General features: G+C 32.4%; 2 protein-coding genes across 2 annotated transcripts; both read right to left on the bottom strand.

Moving 5' to 3' along the window:
• Positions 1-2,560: 2,560 nt before the first annotated feature.
• LOC111387709 (transcription factor SRM1-like) lies at positions 2,561-4,381 on the bottom strand. The gene is made up of 2 exons (XM_023012292.1): positions 3,963-4,381; positions 2,561-3,008 (listed from the first exon to the last, which is right to left on the bottom strand). Exons 1-2 carry the CDS (start codon positions 4,379-4,381, stop codon positions 2,561-2,563), a joined length of 867 nt encoding a protein of 288 aa, XP_022868060.1.
• A 551-nt stretch (positions 4,382-4,932) lies between these two features.
• Positions 4,933-6,753, bottom strand: LOC111387708 (transcription factor SRM1-like). Its single transcript, XM_023012291.1, has 2 exons — positions 6,335-6,753; positions 4,933-5,380 (listed from the first exon to the last, which is right to left on the bottom strand). Exons 1-2 carry the CDS (start codon positions 6,751-6,753, stop codon positions 4,933-4,935), a joined length of 867 nt encoding a protein of 288 aa, XP_022868059.1.
• Positions 6,754-12,260: the final 5,507 nt, after the last annotated feature.

Below are 12,260 nucleotides of genomic sequence, written 5' to 3'. Positions count from 1 at the left end.
AAAAGGAAATAATCCCAAATTTGTAATTTCTTCGTTGTTTCATAATTGATGAAATTTTGTTGTGTTATATTTCGTTTTTATATTTTTAGACACCATCAGCATGTAGGAAAGTAAAATTTATTAAAATATTTTTTAATTATTACCTACAAAAAAAAAATAAAAAAATACAAAGATTAATTCACATTCAATCAGAGACTTTCGTTGCTAAGCAATGAGTTATTAAAAAGGCAGAAAATTATAAGGGGCTTATCTAAATGTGGAGCCTTAGACAACCATCTTATTTGACTGCAGGTTAGTTTGGCTCTCCATTCTTTGTTAAGCCCCTGTTTGGTGTATATATTAAAATCAAATTTTAGTAAATTTAGATAACAGTTTATAAAATAGGTGATTGAAAAATTGTAAATTCTATTCGATATGTATTTAAAATTGATTGTTGACTTTGACTTGAGACTTAGTGTAGCAATCGGAAATAAATTTTCATGTTAACATGTTTCATCAGTTGAGAAACCGAGACAAATTTAAGAATAAGCCTTTGTGTCAAGATTTTAGCTTTCGGTCAAGTTTCGAAGCTCATATTAAATGGCGAAATTTGTAATTGATAAAACGTTATTTCGGATAAGCTAAGCCTAAATTATTGCAGTGGAAAGAAAGTTATATTCTAATTATTGATACATTTTGGCCACGTGAATCACTAGATATTGGATTTTGACTTTTGACTTTTGAATTTGAATAGAATATAAGTTGGATTAGTTTTTTCAATTATCCATTTGTATTACTTGAAGTTCAAATAACCATAAATGACCATTTTCAGCTAGGATTCCGTGTGTTGTTACACTAGTTGACAGAAAAAATGAAAAAAATAATAAAATAATAAATTAAAAATAAAAGTATAACTAATACATATCCGTTTGTGGTTACTTGGAAATAAAAGTATACCCTTTTAGACTCCTGTTTTTGTAGGAATTTCAATATACATTAGGATTTTTAGATACATATACAGACACAAACGGCAGAACCAAGAATAAAAAAGTTTTACATTCGAGAATTTGGAGAGGAGTTCCGTTCGACATCGACACTATCTTGTCACTTCGAACTAAGGAGGATCCCTATGCAAAGTTGTTGTTAATCATATAAATTTAATTTTCATTTAAGCATGTTATTTCATGAAGTATGTGAAGTGTTTTTAGAGTTTGTCTTAAATTTTGGTGAAAGAAGTATTATAGATGCTTAAACTAATGTTCGAGAGGCTCATCAGAACTTTAAGTAGATTATTTGATCATCAATTTGCTTATTTATGATGACAATATGTAAGAATGCATAATTAAATATATGATTATTATGTTCATATAGCACGTGTAGCATATTGAGTATTTCTTTGAGATGCTCACTCCTAGTTAATTTTTTCAAAGAAATCGGAGATCAAGTGGTGGTTCGGCATGGATGGCATGTGTTATTCTTAGAGAAATTTATTTCTTATGTTTTAGATGTCCACTTCATGTTCAATAATCATTGGGATGTCCCAGAAACTTGTACTTTAAATACATGTTTTGAGACAGAAAAATTTAAATGTTTGAACAGGTGTTTTAGAAAAATTTCAGAATTTAGCCACTGTCTTTAAAATGATGTCATGGTTGGTATATTTAGAATTTTTAGCATTTTTTAATTGAAAAATGATCGCTCATGAGTTATGTATCATGTGCAACTGAAAATAGGACGATCGGAGTCCCATAGAATTTACTGTAACAAATTTAGTGAACTGTGACAGTCAAATCCGGGAAATGCAAACCAGCTTGTTCGAAAATAATTTTGAGCTTCAAATGTAGTCGTCGAAATCCCGAATTTTTATATGATGTACTTATATGAGTTTTATACTTTCCTGTAAACTTTCATAAGTTTTCATCAAGGTTTGCTAGGTCAAAAAAATTTTGCAATCTCAAGCTTGCTGTTTTATTAAAAACTCATTTCAAGTTGTTTCGTTCCGTAATTTTTCCTAAGTTTATATGTTTAAAAAAAACTGTTACGAGGGTATAGTTTGATTAAATAAAATATTGTTTTAAAACTTTTCTTTAAATCTCATATTTTGGAAATTTATGTTAAAGAGCTCATACTTGGTAACACGCTGGAATATCGAAATCCGGGTCGTTACACTTAGACCAAACAGGAGCTAAGAGTATTAATTAGTTCATGGAGTTGTTTGCATTTTATATATTTATAATTGTCAGATTTGCTTCCATAGACGCTTCTTGTCATTGACAAAATAATGAAAATAGATTAGCTTTTCTTCCTTATATGCTACTTGTCACTGCCAAAATAATATAAATAGCTAGATCTTCTTCGTATGCTACTTGCTGCTAACAAAAAAAATGAAAATAGCCAGATTTGTTTCCTTATACGCTACTTGTCGCCTTGTCGATCACAAAATACAAGAAGACACATATTCCAACCCAAGGTTCGATTATAATAACATAGAAATCTTAGTTCGCGCAAAAAAGTTGTGTCCATTAAAAACTTATTACAACTATAGCAACATAGGAGACCAGTGCTAGCATCTACCTTCCGATCAACCCCAGGGTTTTTTCTGCATGGATGGGAACATGCATGACGGAGAATAGGAAGTAGAAGCTTGATTGAACATTTGATCAGTTGCTAGGGATGAGGTCCCAACTGGTGGACACATAGGATTACGGACATTTGTAAAATGACCAAACTTTCCATTGAAATTGAGCTCAAAATTGTTGCCAGAGGGGAGTTTTGCATCTTCCATGACTGTTTTATTATTAATATAGTTGGTATTGATTGGAGGCATAGAAACCAAAGTGGTCGGATTGACACATTGAATGTCATGGATGCTGGGTCGACGCTTATCCTTAGGAGTCAAACTGTTTTGTCGTCGAAAGTACTTCTGTGCATGGCTTGCGACTTGGGTTGGGGTCTTATTAAGGACATAATGCCTTGAGATGCTCCTCCAGTCTCCTTTCCCATACTTTTTCAGTCCCATGAGGAACAGCCTGGAAGAAAAATTAATGAAATCTATGAGTCGAGCTAAAGACTAAAAAGATATGACGAAATTTCTGATAAAAGTGCTACAAGAAAGTTGATATCACCAGAAAATGAATGTACTGAAAAATTAGCTCCATGTGGCTAATTTATATGGTTTATAAATAAGCATAGAATGAAGAATGAATAGTAGTTATGAACGTATGATTGAAAACAATGCTTGATTTCAATGAATTTATAATAAAACAAACAGAGGATTAATATTTTTTATGCTAGAAGCCACAAAACCACACGTATATTAATTTGTTTTTTCATAATAAAATGGGTTCAGATGACTACGAAATGGTTGGCATGAGATTCTTGAACTCTTGCATGCAAGAGTTTTGAACCTGTGGTTACATATATGTTAATTATTTATGTAAATTTTTGTGGTTGATCAAATAACAGGTTGCATCTATATTGATAAAAAACAGTCGAGAAGAAGATCTAAGAAATGCATGTATGAAATGGGAAAGAAATTAACATTTGATACCTGCACAGGTCTATTAAACCCAAAAAGTACCTGTGCGGTTTTGGGAAAAAAGAGAGAACCAAGCGGCTGAAAATACGAGAACCATGAGATTATTGCTCTTTGTTTTAAATTTACATCACAATCTACTCGACTAGCTTCTGCAAGTTAGGTTGTATGTCTCCTTCTAAAGTTTGTATTCAACTTTACTTCATTTCAGTAATATTGAATACTTTGGCCTTGTCGCAATTTTATTAAGGGGAAAAAAATAAAAAGGAAGCAAATCAAAGAAATGAGAAAATCAAATTTTAAAATCTAGCTTCTATTCTACCAAAAAAAATATAAAATAATAAAAAAATCTACTCAATTAAGGAAAGTAATTAATTGTTAAATACTCGAATTACTAAGGTCAAAAATAATAATCATAATAATGAAATTAAATGCGTAAGAAAAATACTGGTGTTCTTCTTCAGTCCATGGAACACCCCTTCGGCGTTTCTGACTATTGCATGTCTTTTTAGGCGCCGGTGATGGAGATTCCTTTTCATTTCTTTCTTGTAATTCGTCCTTGTTGTCCTGATCATCGATTTCAGATTTGGGAATTTGGTAAATACCTGACTGAATCAACTCTATATCTTCAACCAAGGCTTGGTAGTGAGATTTGATTTCATCAATTGATCTCCAAGGAACCCTATATGCAACATTTTCAAAGAAGGCAGGATTGCTTGGATCAACTTCAGCTAAAGCATTTTCAAACAAAATGTTCTCTTCGGCTGTCCACTCTGCTGGCTTCTCAACCTCGAATTGAGGGTGAAATAGATCATCCCAAGAAAGATTATCATTAAAAGGCGCATATTGAAAATCTGGCCATTCCATTTTGAGTGAACTTGGAGAGGTTTTTGTTAATTTTCACTACCACACTGAAGAAGTCACTGTTTTACTATCTTGTGCACCTTCTAAGGGTGAAACGGTTCCTATATATATGAAGGAAAACTTAATTAAATGACCAAAATGGTCTCCTGTGTAAAAGGAAAAATAAGGTTAATAGATTGAGTTATTACTGCGTCATTTACTTGTAAATCTGAGATAATATTTAATTTGGCCGGATTACAAAAATTGACAAAATAATGAAAATAGATTAGCTTTTCTTCCTTATATGCTACTTGTCACTGCCAAAATAATATAAATAGCTAGATCTTCTTCGTATGCTACTTGCTGCTAACAAAAAAAATGAAAATAGCCAGATTTGTTTCCTTATACGCTACTTGTCGCCTTTTCGATCACAAAATACAAGAAAACACATATTCCAACCCAAAGTTCGATTATAATAACATAGAAATCTTAGTTCGCGCAAAAAAGTTGTGTCCATTAAAAACTTATTACAACTATAGCAACATAGGAGACCAGTGCTAGCATCTACCTTCCGATCAACCCCAGGGTTTTTTCTGCATGGATGGGAACATGCATGACGGAGAATAGGAAGTAGAAGCTTGATTGAACATTTGATCAGTTGCTAGGGATGAGGTCCCAACTGGTGGACACATAGGATTACGGACATTTGTAAAATGACCAAACTTTCCATTGAAATTGAGCTCAAAATTGTTGCCAGAGGGGAGTTTTGCATCTTCCATGACTGTTTTATTATTAATATAGTTGGTATTGATTGGAGGCATAGAAACCAAAGTGGTCGGATTGACACATTGAATGTCATGGATGCTGGGTCGACGCTTATCCTTAGGAGTCAAACTGTTTTGTCGTCGAAAGTACTTCTGTGCATGGCTTGCGACTTGGGTTGGGGTCTTATTAAGGACATAATGCCTTGAGATGCTCCTCCAGTCTCCTTTCCCATACTTTTTCAGTCCCATGAGGAACAGCCTGGAAGAAAAATTAATGAAATCTATGAGTCGAGCTAAAGACTAAAAAGATATGACGAAATTTCTGATAAAAGTGCTACAAGAAAGTTGATATCACCAGAAAATGAATGTACTGAAAAATTAGCTCCATGTGGCTAATTTATATGGTTTATAAATAAGCATAGAATGAAGAATGAATAGTAGTTATGAACGTATGATTGAAAACAATGCTTGATTTCAATGAATTTATAATAAAACAAACAGAGGATTAATATTTTTTATGCTAGAAGCCACAAAACCACACGTATATTAATTTGTTTTTTCATAATAAAATGGGTTCAGATGACTACGAAATGGTTGGCATGAGATTCTTGAACTCTTGCATGCAAGAGTTTTGAACCTGTGGTTACATATATGTTAATTATTTATGTAAATTTTTGTGGTTGATCAAATAACAGGTTGCATCTATATTGATAAAAAACAGTCGAGAAGAAGATCTAAGAAATGCATGTATGAAATGGGAAAGAAATTAACATTTGATACCTGCACAGGTCTATTAAACCCAAAAAGTACCTGTGCGGTTTTGGGAAAAAAGAGAGAACCAAGCGGCTGAAAATACGAGAACCATGAGATTATTGCTCTTTGTTTTAAATTTACATCACAATCTACTCGACTAGCTTCTGCAAGTTAGGTTGTATGTCTCCTTCTAAAGTTTGTATTCAACTTTACTTCATTTCAGTAATATTGAATACTTTGGCCTTGTCGCAATTTTATTAAGGGGAAAAAAATAAAAAGGAAGCAAATCAAAGAAATGAGAAAATCAAATTTTAAAATCTAGCTTCTATTCTACCAAAAAAAATATAAAATAATAAAAAAATCTACTCAATTAAGGAAAGTAATTAATTGTTAAATACTCGAATTACTAAGGTCAAAAATAATAATCATAATAATGAAATTAAATGCGTAAGAAAAATACTGGTGTTCTTCTTCAGTCCATGGAACACCCCTTCGGCGTTTCTGACTATTGCATGTCTTTTTAGGCGCCGGTGATGGACATTCCTTTTCATTTCTTTCTTGTAATTCGTCCTTGTTGTCCTGATCATCGATTTCAGATTTGGGAATTTGGTAAATACCTGACTGAATCAACTCTATATCTTCAACCAAGGCTTGGTAGTGAGATTTGATTTCATCAATTGATCTCCAAGGAACCCTATATGCAACATTTTCAAAGAAGGCAGGATTGCTTGGATCAACTTCAGCTAAAGCATTTTCAAACAAAATGTTCTCTTCGGCTGTCCACTCTGCTGGCTTCTCAACCTCGAATTGAGGGTGAAATAGATCATCCCAAGAAAGATTATCATTAAAAGGCGCATATTGAAAATCTGGCCATTCCATTTTGAGTGAACTTGGAGAGGTTTTTGTTAATTTTCACTACCACACTGAAGAAGTCACTGTTTTACTATCTTGTGCACCTTCTAAGGGTGAAACGGTTCCTATATATATGAAGGAAAACTTAATTAAATGACCAAAATGGTCTCCTGTGTAAAAGGAAAAATAAGGTTAATAGATTGAGTTATTACTGCGTCATTTACTTGTAAATCTGAGATAATATTTAATTTGGCCGGATTACAAAAGATATAAACAAGTGGTGAACACCTAGGAAATATTTAACTTGACACGTAAGACCATGCGTGTAGTGTAACAATTTGAGAAGTGACGCTCGTGTAACATAACAACTTAAGAAATCGAGCGTAATATGTTGAGGCAAAATTTATCTTTAACGTAAGTATACATTTTCTTTATTAAGCCGTTAAAGCACATATCAAGGACTAACACATTCTATTTTGTATCAATATTCTAAAATACATTATGCGTGGCAATGCATTTCGGTTGAACATTGAGCATTACAAGAATATGCATGTCTATTCGAAGCATATTTTATGCGTTTTTCAATTTTTAATATTATTTTAAATATTCTAAAATAATAATTAAATAAAACAATGCATTCTTTAAACATTATACATGTTCTTTAATTTTTCAAATAAATAAATTATTGATCAAAATCATATATACTACAATTACTTGAACTTTATAGCTATTCTTCAAATTTTTAACAAAAAATATAATATTAAAAATTATAAATACTACAATTATTTACAAATCAATTCCTATAATTAAATTAGTCACGAACATCTATTTCAAAAACAATAAATATTGTCTAAATCTGTCAAATTTCAATTCAAACTCCTTCAGACAAATCATCTTCTGTATCATTGGATGTAAAATCTCTTCATCGAAGCTTCCTTCAACTTGAAAATTTTTATTACCTCTTGTAGATAACAGAATATCATTATCAACTTCCTCCTTATCGTCACACGACAGTCGACAATTCATAATTGTTCATTACTAGCATCACTTGCTAGTAAAACTAAAGGAAGACAAAGAAGAAAGAGATTCGGATTCGGCATAGATAATTTGCAACTCTATGAAAAATTTGTCGATTTTTAATTTTTTAATTTTTTCAAACGTCAAAAACCTATGGGTTGATGGATATAATTCATGGACTTAGGTGATTTGGGTTATTATGATGTATGATGTGGTAAATTTACCTTTTTTAAGTTATAAAAATGGGTTGAATTTTGCCGTGATAATTTTGATACAATTTTTAATACAAATGCGTGTGCATTTTGGGGTTTAAGTGTGCATATTGCATTATCATGTGCATGCCTCATATGTCAAAGTGTTTTGAAAAAGCATCGAGCATGTGCGAAGCATACGTGCATATTTTTAGAACATTGATTTTTATTCCATTTAAATTTGTTTCTTCCTACTTAATTTTTTGGTTGAAAAACAACTTGTCATGTGATGCAGGAGTATCCGAGTCGAGTGATGTTGATTTGTCAGATAGCACGATGATGGCGCTGAGATGCCATGAGATAGCGGATCGGCGCAAAGATGGAAAGTGAATCACCATTATTTCCTTAATTGGGGGAATTTGAAGCGTCTTTGGTAATTTGGCCATAACTTTGGCTACGGTTATCGGAATCGCTATTATGACCCCAATCCGGAAAGCTCTCTTCGGCGCGCACGTCGTGGCCACCCAGTTATGCTCGGTGGACATCAATTTCGAGCCCAAAATCCACTATTTTTCTTTCCAAAATTCAATTTTAAGTTATTTTTTACTATTTATGGTAATATGTCGTTTCCTTTTTTCCATATGTTAAAAAACTCGAATTGAGCCAAATTTTTGGCAACTTACTTCTTTTAGTTAATATTTTATTTTGGTATAATTTTGGGATTTTGCCATTTTTGGTAATTTTCTCATAATTTCGTATTTCGCAGCTATTTAACCCAGCTAATCCTCTTGGTATGAAGGCGGTTACTCACTAGGGCAAAAGATCAAGCATGGTCCTTGGGTGATACAAGACTGGGAAAATTATTTTCTACCTGAAACCACATCTAAACGACACTTCAGAAAAGTTTAGCAAATTTCTTACAAGGAATGGTAAACATAATGTCAAAATAGGTTTTGAGTCTGATGAAAGTCATTGGGCATATAGATAACATGTACTGGATATGGACTGAGAACAAAAGTAGAATGAATGAAATAGTTTTATCAAATTTATTGATCTGAAGAGTATCAACATAACTGGTTCAATGCAATTTATTAGTCAATTGCTTAAGTTTTATACGTTTGTGTACTTCTGTTGAAGGATTTTTGTGACTATTTTTGAACACTTGAGTTGACCAGCAAAAAAATTGACAACATGCAGACTCAGTTCAGTCTGGAGAAATACAGTTATAAGTTTTGGGGTTTTATTGTTTCAGTAATAGGAAATTATATTCAGCCTACCAAAAGAAGATAGTTTTTGATATACTCTTTGTCAATTCTTTTAATATTGATACACACTAATCTATACTGCGACGCTATCCAACTATAGTTGATTTGTAAATCCTAATTCAACGAAGTCTGACAATTCTGACTTCATGATCATTATTTGAAAATGCTGAGATTGGATCAAGAAGTGAGAAAAACATCAATTGTTTTATTAAATTTGGGAAAAGACAACCTCCAACAATAATAACCCCATTTCCTTTTATCACAAAAATCCCACGATACTGTTGATAAAATGTAGGGAAATCTGAATACGTTAATGAACTCCAAGGCACGAAAAAACGTTATCTTTTAAGAGATGTTTCTCCCCTATTCAACAAAGTCACAACTGGGATATGATAGAAAATTTCTCTCAGGATACAATAGAGGCGTTTGATTCAAATTGTGACTATTTGATCAAACCAAGAAGACACTCGAAAATAACTGATTGATGCCAAGAGAAAGAAGGAAGAATAAATTGTTTTTAATGTATTTGCAAATGAGAATTCGCCCAAAATTTATAGAAACTGAGGCAACTGTTTGAATAGGTGTATCCCTTGAAATCCTTGAGTACGTCTATTGGAAGTGACTGTTAAAAATGAACAGATGCACCTATTCAAAAACTTTTGAAAATAAAATTCTCTTTCGGGGGCGTTGCCCCCGAGCCCCCATGGGGGGCGCTGCCCCCCGACCCCCACGACCTGACCCATTGCGCAGCGACAAACATTAATCCGGACGACAAATCATTCGCAAAACAAAAAATTAAACACATACAAAATGATGAAAAATATCTAACAGATACTTCAGACAAAAAGACCCCAAACATAATTAAGCCATAAAGTAAAACGAATAAAAATTATAAAATAAGCAAACAAAATAAAGCAAACTAAAATACAGTCAAGGTCGTGCTCCTTCCATCCACGCACAGTCCATATGGTGTTGTGCTCAACCGACTAGAGCATGCTGTCATTGGTCCATAAGTATCATTTCCTTCCTGGCGACAAAAGGTGGCTAAACAGCTTGGGAGCATTATAGGAAATCTTTAAGGGAAAATTTATATGTATAATCATAAAATGGAATTTACGTGGAAAAAATAAGTATGTAACCGAAAAAAATTAATATTTTTCAATGATTTGGATGGAATTGCAGAACTAATACCACGAGAGATCATGGCGCATATCAATCAACGATCCCCAAACGACAATATCGTCCTTGATGTTTGTGATCATCGACGATACTTCTAAAATAATAAAGTTCGAGCCAACTAACACCTAGTGGGGGTGAATATGTCTTTATACGAAATTTAAATTAATCAATTAATAAAAGCAACAACTTGTGATTATTAATTAATGTAGATGAATTCATATGCACAATTATCCTATGTTGATTACCGTAGTTCATAATTTGTTGAAAAATATATACCTCCAGAAAGTTGTTGAGGAGAAAACTCCTCGTGAGATAAAAACTTCGGGCCAAAGCAAGTAAGAATCTACTATAAACGAATCAACTTACAGCACTATTGAACTCGACTAACTTTAAGACTTTCTGACCTCCTGACTATAATCACCAAAGTCCTCCTGGATTGCGAGCTCCTACACCAACTCTCGACTTTTTGAATTCGCCTATCTCATGTGGATCACTAAGAACTCATCGTTCTTCTTCAACCAAAACTTTGATCATCTTCCTTGATCTTTAGAACTCTGACATATTATGTGGAAAAATGTGCTTTGGTGTTTTAGATTGTGTGGATTTGATTTTCAATTGTGTTATGTATACAATCGGGGTTGACAACCCTAGTTAACAGTTAGACACATTGGGGACCCACGCTGAATAAAAAAATTGTGGATCCCCCTCCTATGAGTACATTGTCAACCAGGGTTGTCAACCACGATTGTACAAGAAGAATAATCTTTTGATTTTTTCAATAATATGGTTAAATCCATAGAGGATTGAACTATTTGTATGATATGTACGGAGTGATTTCTTCTTTAACTCAATATTCAATCCACCATTTTTTGAATTGGGGTGTGCGTATATATGGTATAGAGGTTTATAAGTAGTATGGACCCGATAAAACTCTTGAAAAACGCAAAATATGGTTTTTCAAAAAGCACTATCGCTCGAGCGAGAACCTAACAACATGCGAGTGATAGTCCGCTCGAGCGATAGGCAAATGGTAGACTAGCGACAATGTTACTATTTTGGATGCTCGAGCAACAACTTGGAAACAGGCTAGCATAAGTTCGGCAACTTATTCTTTTGTTCCATAAACGACTTCAAAGACTCCTAAATTATTTATACGACCTACCATTTGATTCTTTGACTTTTTAAAACCCTTTTATAACTATGTTTTTGTCTAAAGATTGCCAATATTTCTAAAAACCTAACAAATTCGATCCTGATCGCGGAGCAATACTCATTTATTTTTTTCATGGCTTTATTTACTAATATTCATTAGTAACTTTATATTTATTATACTTTTACTTATAATAATACGGTTAGTTTACTACCTATGAATTTCTTCATTAATATTTAACTTTATATTTTAATTATTTATTTATTGATAATATTTCTAATGATAAATTAAATTTATTGAAATAATATTTTAATATTACTAACTAAAAATTTGTTTCGTAATCTTTAAATATTTTTTAAATATAATTCCACTATTAGCATAATTTCTTCAAATAAATTTTACTTTTAGATTCTGTTATTTTATTTATTGATGAATATTCTATGGGTAGACGAAATAGACTGAGTAAAATTTTTTCTAAAATTATCAATAACATGAAAATCCTGTATAAATATAATTCATTATTAAACTACTAGTTTTTACATGCGGATTTTTTCACCAATAATCTTTTAATTTTTGGAGTTAGAATTTTTGTTGATAAATTAAATTTTATTATAAGAAGTTTATGGAAAAACTTTATCTAAATGTGATGCTTTTAGTGACCTCCTCACTTGTCTATCGGTTGAGTCGACACTACCACCACAACACCTTATGTACATGCAATGGATAAAAATA

The sequence above is a fragment of the Olea europaea genome, unplaced genomic scaffold (assembly GCF_002742605.1).
Source record: "Olea europaea var. sylvestris unplaced genomic scaffold, O_europaea_v1 scaffold419, whole genome shotgun sequence".
In the NCBI taxonomy this organism is placed as follows: domain Eukaryota; kingdom Viridiplantae; phylum Streptophyta; class Magnoliopsida; order Lamiales; family Oleaceae; genus Olea; species Olea europaea.
Note: the sequence above shows the minus strand (reverse complement) of the source record. Positions and strands in the feature narration are given on the sequence as shown.

Excerpts from the sequence above, each read along its gene's own strand:
- LOC111387709 (XM_023012292.1), bottom strand. The coding sequence starts at position 4,381 with ATGGAATGGCCAGATTTTCAATATGCGCCTTTTAATGATAATCTTTCT. Across the intron at positions 3,009-3,962 it reads TGGACTGAAGAAGAACACCA|GCTGTTCCTCATGGGACTGA; the intron begins GTATTTTTCTTA and ends TTTTTCTTCCAG.
- LOC111387708 (XM_023012291.1), bottom strand. The coding sequence starts at position 6,753 with ATGGAATGGCCAGATTTTCAATATGCGCCTTTTAATGATAATCTTTCT. Across the intron at positions 5,381-6,334 it reads TGGACTGAAGAAGAACACCA|GCTGTTCCTCATGGGACTGA; the intron begins GTATTTTTCTTA and ends TTTTTCTTCCAG.